The 17,146-nt window shown below is 39.3% G+C and overlaps 1 protein-coding gene across 3 annotated transcripts in view; it reads right to left on the bottom strand.

Moving 5' to 3' along the window:
- Positions 1 to 17,146, bottom strand: part of HSPA12A (heat shock protein family A (Hsp70) member 12A) — a 57,058-nt gene that overhangs the window by 25,417 nt on the left and 14,495 nt on the right. For 2 of the 3 annotated variants that reach the window (XM_071563621.1, XM_071563619.1), the window contains 5 exons: positions 15,992 to 16,077; positions 13,887 to 14,014; positions 7,222 to 7,408; positions 6,234 to 6,338; positions 3,785 to 3,901 (listed from right to left, as the gene is read on the bottom strand). In XM_071563621.1, the coding sequence (XP_071419722.1) occupies positions 3,785 to 3,901; positions 6,234 to 6,338; positions 7,222 to 7,408; positions 13,887 to 14,014; positions 15,992 to 16,077 (623 nt within the window). The remainder of the gene's footprint in view (positions 1 to 3,784; positions 3,902 to 6,233; positions 6,339 to 7,221; positions 7,409 to 13,886; positions 14,015 to 15,991; positions 16,078 to 17,146) is intronic. The other variant, XM_071563620.1, reaches the window with a different exon arrangement.

The following is a 17,146-nucleotide window of genomic DNA, read 5'->3' as shown; positions in this document are numbered from 1 at the left end:
GAAACATGGCTCCCTTTCCTTTGCTCTGCCCTGAGTGCATTTCTTCTGCCACGTTTTACTTTCTTATTTTATGGCTTCTGCATTCATTCTTCTGTCTCTCTCACACTCCAAAATTTTCCTTAAAACCTCACTCCTATTGGCATGTTCAAGGAATTCCAGCCTGCTCTGCACTTACTGTGCCCAAAGACTGTGTATTGACAGATGAGCTGGAAGAATGTCTTTACTACAGAGAAACAACCTGCCAAGAGTATTGGATCCCGTGTTCCCCTAACACAATCTACAGTGCCTCAATCTCATTTGGATAAGGGATTAAACGTGCTGCTCACAGTAATATACTGTGACAGCAAAGTGTTCTTAGTACTGAACCAACTCACCTCGACTTGATGGGTTTCTACACAAATGCTCTTGACTTTAACTCTTTCAAAGTTTCATCTATTAGCGGACACACTGTATTTTTTCTTTCTCACTTTTTTTTGGAATTCAGGATTAACAAATCAAAGAATTTTCTTGTGTCAGTATGACCTCACATGACACAGAGGGGGGATCCACGAGGCTGTAAGTGCCAGGCCCTGCTCACGAGCAGAAAAAGCCTCCGCACCTAAGCCTGCCTTTCATTTTGGGGTCTAAACCTCAGGCCCAGTGAAGGTAGTTGTATTTAGCTCCTCTGCAAGAACAGGAATGAGGGCAGGTCCCCTCCATATGAGCAGGATGGAGTCCCTCCCACGTGCTGTCCAACTGGACTGTGCTGACAAGGACTTCAAAATAAGAATATATATCAGAAATTTGAATTTATTAGTCAAAGTGTGAGTTCTCCACAAGAAAGTAATTTCTAATACTGGCAAATACAGATCTTCTGACAGAACTACATCAAAGCAAAGAATCTGAAACAGAACAACTGGGACACAGAAATAAGTTAATGGCAGTTATGATGCCATATATGTTACTGGTGGGACAACGGCAAACCTGACTAAGAATCCTAAGAGTCACTGATGAAACACACACTAAATCCCACCAGACATGTTTTGGGAAAGGAAACTTAAGCATAAGTGGGTCCTACAGAACTCTCTCCAACTGTGACCAGACCTTAACAAGTGTCACACAGCTTTAGAACCACCTCAGGACATCCAGTAATTAAGCATGAGTGACAGGAAGAAGAGCTTCTTATTCAGAAATAAAGCAATTTTGATTCAGCAAAATAAGCTGTAAAGCCATGCAGCTTTCTACATCCTACCAGACTTAGTCCCTCAGGAGGTCCCAGAGAGTAAGATAAACAAGAATAAACAAATACCTGCTTCAAAGAACTGAGGTATAAAAACAGTTAAGGATACAAAAAGCACAACAGATGAATACAGATAGGGCAGGCAGAGTAACAGCAAGAAGCAATGAGGAGTAGTTTTCCCAATATAAGTAGACTAATCACAGTCAAGTTTTTGCAGGCATGAACAAAACCAGCATTTTAGGAAGGGTTTCAGAAGAGGAAAATGAGTAAGCAATACAGATATTCATGTCCAGGACATGCAGCTTATGCCTGAGATGACACAGATGGAGCCAAATGTGGGTTGATTCCCTGTCAAATGCGAGGCTACACAACTCTTCAGTGGCAATATTCTGAAGAGATACAAACCAGGCCACATTACAGCTGCCAAAGCCGAGGAAATGATGTTGCAGTAACCAAGATGCAAAATCACTCGCAGCTTGGATGAAAGCTCAGCAGCATGAACAGAGAGGAAAAGCTGTCATGCAGACAGAATCAGCAGGATTTTCACAGGCTGGATGGAAAGGGAGAGGCAAGAACTGTGAGCTGAAGGGAACACCCAGATTACTCATTCCATGAGAAAGCAGCACAGCAGCTGGAAGGGGATAAAGCAGGAGCCCTTGGGCAGATTAAGAGTAGCAGGTTAGCAATGTTTTGTTTAAGGCAAAACAGAGATGAGGGGCCGGCAAAGGTGCACTGAGACTGTGTGCTGTTCAAAAGCTGACGATGCTGAGCGCAGATTTCCAACTTCTTACTCCACTTGATTAATTCCATTACCTTTGCCTAGGCATGCACTTAATCATTCCAGAAAGGCTGGGCTTTACATTGTGACCAGTGGCTGAAGCCATTAGTACTTCTGCTCTCTCAGAGCTACCTCACTTGACACAGATTACACAGCGGATTTTCACAGCTCATTAACATTTCCCACTAGTTAACTCTCAGCTTAGACTACTAGAGTTCTACTTCAGTGTGTTTCCAGCAGCCCGGTTCCTACCACTGCCTTTTCACAGTTTCCTCTACACGATGGGCCGCTTACTCTCACAACAAAGCGCTCATTTTCAAGATACTTGCATCTTCCAATAGTTAGCAACAAGAGCTGCAACTTCTGATCCATCTGTACATACTGGTCTGAGGAAGATGCTGGATCCAGCAGTGGGAATCTGAAAGACTGAATGGCAATGCAGAATTCTCAGTTTTCTGCATTTGTTTCTTCATCCCCACTACTTCAAAAACAATCAACCATGTGTCAACATCAATTATTTCCCTAAACTCATGTTTTCTGTAACTGATCACACACCCCGAGTTAAAAGCCTTGTTAGTCCTTGCTGTTTATCAAGCTTGCCCATAAAAGTACACAATCACAGACACAACCACAGACACAGACACTAATCAACAACATTCCATTGTGCCACAAATGAGAAATGCCAAGAGATCTACCTCACTCTGCCCTGCTCCTTACACAGCTCCCACTTCACGAGCACACATGCACACAGACAGCAGGCAGACAACAAGATACAGAGATAATGAATGGGTCTCTACAGTGTTTCAGATTTACCTACAACCGTGTCCTTCCATCAGAACTTTAAGAGTGTTTTGCTTCTGGCACTAGCATTAGCAATCCCACAATACAGACTGTTAAGAAAAACGTTGCTCAACATTAGAGATAGTCAGAAACAGAGTTAGAAAAATCTGGGTGCTTCCCAGGAGCACTCTGCAAATAGTTATGAACTGGTAGATATTTTACAAACTGTGCATCACACACCTACTGCCAATGGGTTACACAAGTCTCTGACCGAAAGTTTGAATTAAAAAACAAAACCCAAACTAAAAATGAATATTCTGATGAAAAGAATCTCATGTATTAAAGAGACAAACTGAATCTGAAATAAAGGACATGCACATGGAAAGTGGACATATCTGGGGTCAGCTGGGGGAAAGAGTTAAATGCAGATAAACCCTTCATTGGTGAAAATAACATTTGAATTTAATTTTATATCCAGACTATCCGGTTCACAGTCCTTTCATTCCTACTGTGGGAAAAAGGGAACTGGAAAAAAAAATCCCACCAAGGAGGCTCTTTGCTTTCTCTCTCTTTTTTTTTTTTTTTTTGCCTTTTTCCTTTTTTACTTTAGAAGTCTATGATGACCTAAAGAAAGTAACAAAACAAAACTGTGTCCAGTATTTTAAAATCAACTTTCCCTTGGGTCTCAAAACTGCAAACTGCATCTGCTCCATGTGCACTGAACTCAGCTGGAATATATTGTTCAGGATAACTAAAATATCAGAGTCTGCAATAAGGGACATGAATATATAAAAGCAAATAGAAAGAAAAAAGCATTTAAGAAGTGAATACATATAACTTACAGCTACTGCTTGGTAGAGTTAACTCCTCTTTCAATGTTTCTGGCCCGTATTTATACTATATATATTGTATTTATAGTTCATACTAGAGCTAATTATCACAAATACACTTCATTGTTTAGCCTATACACTAGGGCTCTAAAGGGGCATTTCAGCCTGCAATATTACCTTGTAGGCAGCTTGTCTCATAAACTGCTTTGCAGGCTGTTTCCAAATAGCAGGCACTGTAATGACCCATCTTACTTCAGTGTTTTCAAAGTCTGAGCCTCCTTGGTCACTGAGCTCCTGAGGAAAAGGTAAACAGAGGTGAATGCAAAATGATAGGTGTCTACTTTATAAGAAAATATTATTTATTGCTGGCTCTAGTAACAGTAACTCTCTTTTTTCCATTTTTTTCCTGTTACACCTATGCTACGAATCAGGATTACTTCCAACCTATCAAGAATGCTTTACTGTGCCAAAAGGTGGAATTGAGGTTGAAGCTTTCTCAGGGAGGCCTATAGAAAAGTACACTGCTTAACACAAAGTAGAAAAGTTGGTTTCTGCAAAAGTAGCAATTTACAGAATATTACAGAACATTTATGTGCATTCTTAGTCGCGGTGTGGGATTTGCTGTTAGCTTGAAGAATTCATACTTACAGCTTGATTAATACACAGAAAAATATTTGAGATATCACTGATGAACATTATGTTTTACAATCTCAATTTTTCAATGACTTCTTTATCCACCACTTACCCTTAAATCAAAGTTTTACAGCGCAGTTAACAAGGGGAAGTTACAGTTAACCCCTTGAAAAAAATGACCGATTGCTCCAGCAAAATTTTGCTTTAAGCAAACATTCAAGACTAGTTTAGTACTTTTATTGTCCTTTTTTCCCCCTTAAAAAGAGGAAAGTCTGTACTGCATTTGCAAATTGGGTGATATACTGACATGTTTTGGGAAAGGTTCCAAGTAAAATGTCATTACCATATGTCCTATCTAAAACTCCATGCAAACACAGAAAGGTTTAGAAAGGTGAACAACAGCCCTTTAGAATGTAAAAAAATGTTTCTGCTTGTGCTGAGCCAAGGCGTTGTGTTTGTTTAGCTATGCTGCAGCTCAAAAATCCACGCTGGGAAAGTAGTACCTTTATACTGCACCAGGCACCAGAAATGGACAGATTACAGTCCAAAATAACAGCTCACTTACACTGCCTGCCTAATTAGTTCCAGGATTTACTCACAAATGCCAGGGATTTAGCTAATAACATCAGCTAAGGATGCAGCCCTGAACAGGCAGCATAAGGAACAGACTGAGATGTCAGAGAAAATAAATTAAACCCATTCAAAAAAGTAGGTTAGCTTTTATCAAGGCTATTTTAAACAATGCTTGTTTGGCTGAATATTCTTATTTGACCCAGGAACTGCTATGCTGATGCTGACATTATAGTGGTAGGTTTGAAGCCAATGTTTACTTAACCCACAATTGACTGTTTACATGAGGTTTTAAATCTCAAAACCTGTTTACTGGGGCCATGTATGTCACTGGAGAACATGATAAACAATCTTCTGATCCAAGCAGAATAGTACATCTCAATTGGGTAAAGGAAAATAACACCCATTTTCCTTATCAACTTCAGCCTTGACAGGCTGGATTGATGGTTCATGGCCAATTGTATGAGTTTCCACAGGGCCAAGTGGCATGTCCTGCACTTGGGTCACAACAATCTCCTGCAGCTCAACAGTCTTGGGCAAAGCAGCTGGAAAGATGCCTAATGGAAAGGGACCTGGAAGTGCTGGATTACAGCAGCTGAACATGAGCCAGAGTGTGCCCAGGTTGCAAGAAGGCCAGTGACATCCTGACCTGTATCTGCAACAGTGGGGACAGCAGGACCCGGGCGGTGATCATTCCCCTGGATTTGGCACTGGTGAGGACACACCTTAAGTCCTGTCTTCAGTTTTGGGCCCCTCACTACAAGAAGGACACTGAGGTGCTGGAGAAGTCCAGAGGACAGCAACAGAGCTGGGGAAGGGTCTGGACCATGAGATGGACAAGGAATGGCTGAGGGAACTGGGTTTGGGGTCACCAAACTACAAATGATCCTTTAGTAATTTTTGTATCACAAAATGAATTCAGCTTATCCAGCTTCCTTTTGCTTAATGAGTGAAGACAAAATCAGGCTGGTGCCAAAGACATCCGTAGTTGCTCAATCTATTGTGTTTCACAGTGCCAGTTCTTTACCATGAGAAAGAACCTTGAATGGACACAGAACGATCCATCATCCCAGAAGCAGAAATGTAGGGAAGAAAAACAGCCTCAAATTTAATTCCTGAGCTTCAGCTCCTGTGCTTTCAAATTTTCTTCTCAAATCAATGCCTGTTTCCATTAAAAAAAGCAGCAGAAAATATTTAAGACAGTGAGATATTAGTGAATCAAGCTTGTCCTGTGAAAGGAGAAATTACTTCAGGCTATTGAGAGCTCTCCTAAGTCCACAGCCTGCCCAGAGTTCCTACACCTGCCTTGCTTTGTTTACATCAAATACTACTGAGGTCAAAATCTGGCAAGGTTAAAAGTGTTAAGCTTGTATTTATCTCAGTTATAAATACAGAAAATCTTGATAAGGAAGCATTATCCCACCTTTAATGCCTGTTCCTTAAAGAACTGCAGAGCATAAGCAAATATCTCAAGTGCTTTGACTTTTTTGCCATTTGCAGCTGTCAGGTCTGTCTCCATGGTAAGATTCTGCATGAAAGAAAATAACAGAAAGTTATTAAAAGAAAAAGGTAAACATGAAATGAATTCCCACTGCTTGAGGAAAGGGAGTTCCTCATTATCCACCTGGTTAGGAAAAAGTGACAAAACTGTTCTGAAGAGGATTTAACTCATCACTTGAACTTCCTGGAGTATGACATTTTGCTGCTTATTTTGAACTTTGTTTTTAAACACTTACCATGTCTACAGATAACTTCAGGAAGAGAGAGAAATATGGACTAAATATTCAATAATTGCAATAAGTGTATCTGTAATTAATTGCAACAAAGCTGCATATGCAAGATATTTAAGCCAAGTTAAGAGCTAAAAGCATAGATTTTTGGCTTCCCACCAACACATGAAACCAGAAAACACCTCAATACAGAAAGTACTGGCTGATTACCAAAACTCTAAAATGGATTAAAGATAAAAATATAATCAGTAGGAATAACATCAAATTAAGAGCATGACTTGCACTTGCAGTTCTGGCAGCAAATCCTGGGTGAGTTTGCTCCTCTCTGCTAGAGCTGAGTATGGCTCCTGTATTCCATTTCTGCTGACTAGATTTATAGTCAGCAGTCTCATACAGACTCCCCAGACAGCTATGAATTTCACCCAGGAAAATTAGGACATGAAGATCTAAGCAAAGCAGATACTGAACTTCTAAGATTTAGAAAGAAGGCTGGCAAAATACAGCTGCCAAATGCAGTGAGAAGCAAAATGAATCATATTAACTGAGGAGTTTAATTTGCTTCATTTACTCTTTAAACTTAGAAATAGAGCTGCTTCACATCTAGTTGACAATCTTCAGGCAAGAATCTAGTGTTCAGGGGAAAATAATCTGAGCAGCAAATGCTACTTGGTTATTACTTACACCAGTGGTATGTAGCTTCATCTTAAACTTTTCAAAATACAACCAGTGCTTTGATTCAGTGGGATCCAAGTCGTGGTAGAAATCTCTTGCAGCGTAGCCAAAGCTATGAAACTTCCTCTCTGGTGTTAGGAGGATGGTGGTTGGTGTCTTCTGATTGGACACACCGGGATCTCCACCTTCCCACCGTCTAACCAAAAAGAGGGACAGCTTCAGGATGTGATGCTCAAGTTTAGAGCAGCACAAATAAAATCAAGAGTAGCACGAGAAAAACAGTGCAGTGGCAGATTTCAGGGACTGCTTTTCCCTCCAAAGATACTAATTGCAAACCTTGCAATACCAAAATCAAGTGGGTTTATTGCCACTCAAGAAAAAAGGATTGATTTTCATTTCAGGTAATTCAATAACATTTTGTGGTTAGTGGTATAATTCTTAAGGACATAACCATAGCCAGAAAAGCATACAGATTCCCTGAAAAAAGCCACAGACAATTAAACAGCAAACAGTTCTGTACTTAACTTTTCTAATTAAACATACAAATATAATAAATATTGTACAGAAAAAGAAAGTAATTATCAATAACATGACTAATAGGAACCCAAATCTGGGCTATCCAATTGTCTTATCTGGCTCCATGAATCCTTACTTGTATGGGATACTTTCCCCATTTTGAATTAGGGACATGCTCAAGCCATCTGCACACCACGGTAGAGAAGCTGATTAAATCCCTGTTTCTGTCCCAGAATACTCCAAGAAACAAGACAAATAACATCTGACCATGTGCCTCATTTCCTGGACACCTGAAACTCTGAAGACGTGCCTGCAGATGTTGCACTTTCTGCATTACATTCTCTACTCACCTTGTGAATTTTGAAAATGCCCTATAAGGTTTTATCTGCCAAAAATGAAGCAGACTCCTCCAACCCCCAAGTATCTTAAAGGCACCAAAACATTTCTGTCACTCTGGTGAAGAAAATTATCCTCTCTTATTGAGACTGTGAAGGTATTTTTGAGGATACTCAAGAGGAATATAAGTAATAAGGAAAAAGTAACCCAAACCTTGTTTCACAGAATGAATAAGGAAATAAGTAAGAACATAGAATATGGGAACACCCAGCAGCAGAAGTTGCAGTGGGGTAGGCAGGACAGCAAGGTCAGACAGTAGAAAGTCGTACCAGAGACAGCTGTGAGCATTCCTGTCTTCTCCTCACTTCCCCTCTCAAAAAAAGGGCAGAATGGAACAAGAAACTTGCATGACTGTTCCTCCCTGCCTCACATACAAGTACTTTCAGTATGAGAAACAAACATTTACCAGAAAATATTTTCTTAAAAAGGCATCAGTGGAAAATCTGTTTATGCTCTCAGACATAATCATAACACAGCTCAAACAGGAGCCAAGTTAAGATCACACAGGCAACTGCATTCATTATTAAACTACATGTTGATTGCTTTTTTCTAAAGATAGAAAATGCATTTTCAGAATATACTCCTGCCAAAGTCCTTGTTCAGAGGCACAAAAAGGCTGCCTTGCTCTGTTGTAGTTGTTTATGAGACACAGAAAGAAAGAAATAATTTCCATTTCACTCTCACAAACAGTTGAATCCATTGAAAATTAACTGACTTCCGGACCAAGGCAAAAAACTGACGTGGAAAACTGCAGTTGATACTTGGCAAAGTAACAAGGAGCAGGAACCCTTCAGATGATTCAACTGGATCAAACAGAGCAAAATCTGCCCCCTTTTGCACAAGCAGCAGCGACAGCAGAGAATAACATGTCTGAACTTTCTTCAGCATAGAGGACAATTCCACTGCTCTGGAAGCAGAAACAGCATGATGAGGAATGGAATGATTTCCACCTTCATCCTCTTGAAAAAACTTTCCTAAACCTCCCTAGTTCCGTTGAGCTATGATCAGCTGGCAAGGGCTCTGCTCCAGGTCATTTCTCTCTAACCTGCTGCTAGGAATGTCCTTGGTCACCCCTGAGTAGGCGTTACAGCAAACATATGGTTCCAATGTGGGGAAGTTGGGATCTCACAGCCCATGAACAGAAAGCACTGCTATTGCACCAGATTGTTAAATCCCACACACCCGCTGCAAGCAGAGAGGAGACAGACTGATACCGTTTTCTCTTGGAATCATTAATGATTCATTCTGAGTCACTGGTGGGAAATGCCATAAATAGGCTGTGGCTAATAACAATACTTCTTTGTTTTTCATTACGGACAGGCGCATTTTCTCTTTCCGGAATAAGTACTCTTCGGGTGCAGTTTAAATGAAGACAAATTTATGTTCAATGCTACGGGCTGAAATTTTCAAAGCCACCCAGAGAATTGGATGTTCACTTCCTGATGAGTTTCTGATGGAAACTAGACACAGTAATTGCTCAGCATGTTCTAAAGCTCTCAGCCTGTATTACTGTTCAGTCACAGAAAGGGCAATAAGGAAAGAGAAAGCGAAATATGACTTTACGATTTGCAATCAGAGATTTAAAAGTATTCCCAGGGGACATTTTTCTAGAGAGAAGCAGCTGCACAGGCACATGAATGGTAACTCCTGGCTACAACACTCTTCTCAGGTGGAGCCCTGACCCCTCTCCAGGTAGTGGGGGCTTCTAGTCAGTAGAGCTAGGACTGCAACACCTTCATTTGCAGTTTTCTTCCCTGGCACCAATACAGCCAAAATAATGGTAACAATGCTCTTAAGAAAAAATAAAAATATCTATTAAAAACATAAACCTATACAAGCCAGAATTGCTCTAAATACACATGCAGATATTTTCTTAGAGCAGAATCAGAGTTTAAAAAACTATTCAAACAGGACCAAGGTTGTTTTTCGCCTAAATTCAGACATATGAGTTTCTAGGCTGATATAAAGTGGAGTGTCTCAACAGAGATATAAACAGCAAAGACCTGTTTATATAACATCTGACTGCATATTAGAAGTGAAAATAGAGACAAGAGGAAAGTTAGTGAGGAAAGGACCTCAAGGTTATAGTAAGGTTAGAGAAATGCCCTTCTTTACACTTCAGTCTGGCAAAGAGACAGACCAAAGAGTGATCCATGCAGAGTGATGAGAATTTGATCCAGAGCTGCAGCATAACAGCAGAGGAAATGCAGCAGTGGGGTCATCAAAACACAGCTGAACACCACTAGGAGTGTATAAGCAGGGGAAAGGCAAATGTGTGTCTCCCAGTTACTATTATCCATGGAAAAGAAGGAAAAGAAAAAACCTGAAGGGTGAAGTTACACTGTTAGAAGAGACCACAATCTCCCTCCTTCCAAAGACAGGCTGCAACATGTTTCATAACCAAACACATTTTGCCATTTATTTTTCTCCATTTGTGAAACACATTCAGTTTGTTGTTATTTAACCAGCAGCCAAAACATCTGTAACTTCATGTAAGAGCATATAAATCAATAGGAGTTTATTAAACCTGTGTAATACCTTGGGTATTCCCTCCCAGTGAGATGTTATTGACTCGTTCTACAGCAGCAAACTTTGATTATGGCTCAGGCAGGGCTCTGCCTGCTGAGTTGGTGAACTCACAGGAAGGCTTTACTCACAGCCTCAAGATATGCAGCAAACAGCACTAACTGGAACACGTACTTCGACTCTGCAACAGGAATCTGAAGGTAACAACAATCTTTTCAGAAGCTGTGGGAAACCAGCAAGAATTGTGAAGTATTACTTCCTTGTGAGGGGCAGAAGAGGGGCAGGCACTGATCTCTTCTCTGTGACAGAACCCAGAGAATGGCCTGAAGTTGTGTCAGGGCAGGTTCAGGCTGGATGTCAGAAGAAGGTTCTTCCCCCAGAAGGTGATTGGGCTCTGAACAGGCTCCCCAGGGGAGTGGGAACAGCACCAAAGCTGACAGAGCTGAAGAAGTGTTTGGACAACACTCTCAGGCACAGGGGGTGACTCTTGGGGATGCTCCTGTGCAGGGCTAAGGGTTGGACTCAGTGATCCCTGTGGGTCCCTTCCAACTCAGCATACTCTGTGATTAGCTAAAATCAGTAAAACAGTAACCAATGTTTTGCAACTGATGTGAAGCCATTTACTGATCCTCAAGAAACACACACCCAACTCCAAACACATGCTGACATGAGTGAGGGTCCTCATACATTTAAAGATAAATGTATACTTAAAGAACTTTGTTAGGTCAACACTTATAAACTCCTTTTTTTAGTATTGAACATCACGGCAAATAAACACACATAAAACCATGACTTTGTTTGCCTACTAATTACAGGACTAGAATCATGGCAGTGCTGACACTGCACTCAAAGCTGGTGCTAAAGCCCCTTGTGTTCACCCTTTTCCAAAGTAGGCCCTTCTAAATAAACCCATATTGCCCTTCACTGAGACATTTACAGAAAAGCAGCTTTGTTAAAAGGCAGTCAGAAATCTAAATATCTGGAAAGGATCAACACTAAGGAGGGAAGGTAGAAAAAAATGTTAGGAAGCAAAGAGGACCATGCATCATTGGCATGCTTTATTTTAACATAAACATTCTGGAGTGTGAGAGGGAAGTTACATTTACTCTCCTGAAATATTTGTAAATTATTTCACATGTAAGCCTCACTATATACAAAATTGGAACCTCTTTATACCTTTTGAACTACTGAAGACTTATTTTGATGAATATACCATTCTTTTAATGAAATTTCAGGATTTTATGAGTATTTATATATAAACATATATATAAAAATGTTATACATATTATTCGTTATAAATCAGTTTCAGTTATGTGCCCCAAATTCTTCCCAGTCAGCAATATTTATTTATTTATCTATTTATTTTTAAAATTAAGTAATTCTTGGTATTAGAATATTTTCCATTGTTTAAAATACTGTTTGGAAACATGAATACATTTCCCCCCCCTACCAAATTTTCCTCTCATCTGATTGTAAATACATGAAGTAATTTCATTAATTAATTTCTTTCAATACCAATGTATTCTGAAATCACAATCATGCTACCATTAATTATTGTGTAAGGAAGAAAATATCCTGTTTTGGTCCATAAGTAGTAAAGTCAATTAAGATTTGGAATATATTCTCAGCTGGGCACAAAGCAGATTTCAATGTCCCAGTGATGGACAGCAGGAACAGCTTGGCACTCTGGAAGGAGAATCCAGTCTGTAACATGAACCCAATGGCAGAATCAGCTTCTAAGGTAAAATTCGGAGTCCGAAGCATTTAAAGGACTTCCCTAGAAATGGTAGTGATTTCACACAGTAAAATTACACAGAGGTTATAGGAACAACACAGATTATACAATTTAGGCTTGCTCAGGTACACCTTCAGAGATGTCTTCCCCCAATATATCCAACTTAAAGCTTTAAGAAATTTAATTAATTACCTGCTGTCAAAAGAGAATAGGAATTGATAAACATGAGTTTTGACTTGATAACCCTGTAACCTGTTTGAGACAGCAACACATGGCCTGTCCTTGCACTTCCAGACTTGTGCCCCTTCCTGTGCTGGTCAGAGAACAACAGAGGGCTGAGATGCAGAAAAGGCCTCAAAAGCACCACTTGCCCATAATGCAAGTGGGACTTTGCAACTGTAGGGCATAATACCATTCAGAAATTTAGCTCCCCTTAGACAGTATTTCAAATCCCTCAGTTGCAACAGATCTTGGAAATATTTTTCAGCTGTACAGAAAGCAACTATGCAGGTTGACTGCATAATCAATACTGTCTGCTGAGATTAAGGTTGCTGCATTCAGCCAGCATCTTTGCTCAGAAAAATTGCAGTATATCACACTGGACTGCAGCAAATTAGTCTTTTTGACCTTTTGTTCTCAGCATTACAGAACATCACCTACTGCTGTAACAGCAGCACTGCTTAGCCCCATCTGTGGCTGAGCTTTTCATACATTATGTCTGCAAAGAGCTGTATCTTGGTCTTGCTACAACACAGTATTTTAAATATACTTTATATAAAATTTGTATAGGTTTTTATTAAAAGGAATATAAAACAGTGTAACAATGGCTTGCAGGGCATAACTTTCAGGTAGCTGCTGTAACAGTTTTTGTATTTGCAATTGCATTGGTTGATATTGTGCCAATTTAGTCAAGAATGAAAAAATACCCACCCCTACAGAACAGCATCTAAAATCTATCCCTTGTATACATATAAAACACAACAGATTTCACATCAAACCTTCATTTTCACATTCATGCCTTTTGATTGCTTATTTCCCAGTATCATAGACTCGATTCAAATTTAATGCTACAAAGCTTCAATCAGCCAAACTACCAGTTTCTGGGTGCAAGGAACTGAATATTGTACAAACAACTGCACACAAGTATGATTCCAAGGGATGGGCAGCTCCTGGGAAATGTCATGACCCTTAGTAAATGTGTAGTTTCTCTCTGATAAGGGCATCCTGACTTAATTATTAACCCTGTACCCTCAATAATTCTTATTAGTCACGGATTCCTCCTTTTACTCCTATCATCTTGTAAACCCGGCAAAATAAGAAAGGATGTGTTTCCACAGACTACCAAAGCAAATTAGAATACAGTAAAATGCAACAAAAAAGTCATTCACACTATGCCCAGACAAATCTGGACACTTCAGGTTTCTGGAGAAAGTATCTGTGGCTACCTCAGACAGCCCATGTCATCACGATCCAAAACTAAATGCTGCATTGCAGCCCTTACCTCATTACATGAATACATTCTGGTTCCTTGGTGAAGCTGTAGGCGTAGCCACTGGATGTTGTGCCAAAATCAATAGCCACAACAACAAGAAATAACTGTTCTACAGCATCATCTGCATCAGAGTCCTTCTGTTAAACAGCAGAAGCAAAATCAGACACTGAGTCACTGATTCAAATAACCATAACCTGTCAGTATTTTTGTTCTCAGACATGCATACAAAGTAAGGGCTTCCCTAAAGCTGCATTTGTGACCAAAGCTGATACTAGAGAGCTGCACACTCCAATGGAAGTGGAAATTCAGTGTATGACTCAACATATTTGCTAGAGCCTTTTATACATAACCTTCAGAACAACAGTTTCTTTCATACTCATTTTTGCAATATTTCTAATCCTGTATTATTAAAACTTGTCAGTTTGGAGTTGTTTGTTTTGTTTACATTAAATAGATCAAGTGAAGAATATATTTATATTCATCAATGTGGTATATTTGGGACTGACTTGGTGGTTTTAGGAGTTAACTATGTGATAACCTTGAACATGGGGTACTATTACTATTCAAAAATAATGGAGAGGGAACAACCAAAACATACAGCAATAAGCTTTATACCCCATGACAATTATTTATTTATAAAGAATTTACAGAACACTTATTTTGTAAGCACTACATGCATTCTTTCCTCCTGCCTGTGCTACAATGTGAAAGCTGTTCAGCTGCTTATGTGAATTTGAATCCTCCTGCCTGCCTTTCACCTGTAATGCTGCCATCCCTGAAAAGCACAGCCAAGGGAATGTTAACTGGAAGACCTGGAAGGATTATGGATCAAATAATAATGATGTGATAAAAAGCATGATGGGAATAAACAAGAAATTGTACCACTCCCCACCATGGTGCTGCCCAACATAAATCCTGTATAAAGAAGGAGTAAGTAATAAACATCAAAGAACTTCTCTTCACCTGCTGATGGGAGTTACAGCACTAACACTTTAGCAAGACAAGAGGAAAACTGAAGCAATTGTTCTCTTTTACAGAGGAACTGCCAAATGTTCTCACTCTGTGAGCAGTGTTATACCATATCCCTCACATATCTCTGTTGTCTCTATGCCTACTATTTCCAGCACATTTCTATTGCTGCTCTAAATTTTCCAAGATCTTCCCATAGGCCTCTACTACTTCAAATGGAGAAATAAAAGTAGTAAGTTTTGATCTCAAATCACCAGATTCTCTTAGTAAAGCCAGGAGAATATGATCTTTATATGTCTTTCTCAAAAGTTTAAGGAGCAAATATAACTTAAATAGGACATAAATTCATCAGTATGACAGAAGTAAAAGGGGATGTTTAAGAGTGTACAAGAAAAAAGGAAATAAAACCAAAAAAATATGAGTAAGAACAGTGAAATCCTCAAGATGGGTTTTTGCAGAACTCTGAACTTGATTCAGAAAGCTACAGCAGAAATCTGACAAGGATAAAATGTGTTCTGAACATGATCCCTTGCAATAACAAGAAATACACTGTGCATTTCCTGTGTTATAAATCATAGACATCACCTTAAAAACACGTGAGACTTAATAGGAGTTCATCAACGAAATCAGCATGATGTACCAGAGAATAAAACACACTATAGCTTTATGGGACATTTGCTGCTTCTAAAAGCTTATGCAAGTTGCTATTTTCCTTAAGAAAATAAACCAGTTCTATTTCGAGCTTCTCTCTAGATATATGTATCTCAGGAGGAGATTCTTTTCTCAGGGCATTTGGATTTTACTGTGCAGTGTCTTTTTTTTCTGAATGGGACTTTTCAGGGGCTGCCTAAACAAATTAGTGATAAAGTCAGGGACAGAACTTGGGAACCCTGAGGGTTAGGAAGCCCCTGTGTCTGTTATAAAAGTATGCAGCAAGTGAAAAACAGCAAAACCAGCACTCCAATGAAATGAATGAGAGCCCTGTCACTAACCCTAGTGTGACCAAAATTTCACTTATTACTACTGTAGTGTAAAGAGGATCACTATGTGAGGAAATGACAGCTTTCTGAAGAATTATGTCCCATTTAAAAGGCAGGAGAAGTAATGTCAACACACAGAGTGAATGTTACGAGTGCATTTCTTACCACAATATGTGATGGAGACAGTGGAGTTATTCCAGGGTCTCCCAAACTTTTGGCTGGTGATGAGTAAGCAGATGTGGAAACTGCATCTAAAAGGAAACAAACACTCATCAGTGTCAGTGAGCAGAAGGAGCAGGATATGCTTTGCATACAGCTACACTGTTTTTCATTTGCAACAAATCTGATAAAAAAGAAAGCAAATTCCACAGCTGCCATCTAAAAAACATGTTTTGCCCTTGCAACATGCTAAGACAGACCTGCAGTTTCAGTTTTAAAATATCTGTCTGACCTTCATGACTTTCATTCTTTTGCCTCTTACACTGCCATGTACAATTTTAAAAGTCTTCCTAAATATATTCAGAAATCACAGTTGATACAAGCAGCTCAAGCACTGCACACTCACATTAGTGGCCCAAGACTTATTTGTATGAGTGCAGAAAGTAAACAGAAGTTGTGAGATCAAAAAAGACAGACTCATTTCAAGAGAAAAAGAGGAATTGATAGCAGTTGGACAAAGCAGGAAGGGTAAGATACAAATAGTCCATCCCGAGCCTTTATTCTGAAACATTCCCAATACTGTCTCTGTTTTTATTCTTCATACACTGCACTGAAACATCTTGCAGCTGTTAATACTACTGCAGGACAGAATCCAGCTGGGAAAAAGGAAAGTATTATTAACAAGTCATCAAAGAAATATTTCTACCCAGCATACAATACTAAAACTTCATTTAAAGGAACAGACCAAATGAGTGGCAAATACTGTAATGCACGATTGGTATTTCTACTGTTGATGATAGAAAAGGAAATGGCTTATTAAAACAATTTAATAATCGCACTCATGATTTAGATGGATTTACATATACATTCTTTAATGAAGAATGCAATAGTTTATCAAAATGGAATATAGAAAAGGCACCACACCCCCTGTCCATGCTGATATCCCTCTGCTCCCAAATTTAAGCCTTGAGATTACTAAACTATCTTTTGTAGAATACAAGCTAATGAGATGTAAAGCAGAATGATGTAAAAATCATAATAAAAATTAAATAATACATTTCGATGTATTTTTATTACCTATTTGGATATATCACACACTTATGCATAGCATGCAATTGCTAGACATGGCTGACAAGTCAGAGCATTGTTCCAAGATGACAC

Source organism: Pithys albifrons, chromosome 9 (assembly GCF_047495875.1).
Source record: "Pithys albifrons albifrons isolate INPA30051 chromosome 9, PitAlb_v1, whole genome shotgun sequence".
NCBI lineage: Eukaryota > Metazoa > Chordata > Aves > Passeriformes > Thamnophilidae > Pithys > Pithys albifrons.
The sequence above is the reverse complement of the archived record's forward strand: the minus strand, read 5'-3'. Positions and strand labels throughout refer to the sequence as shown.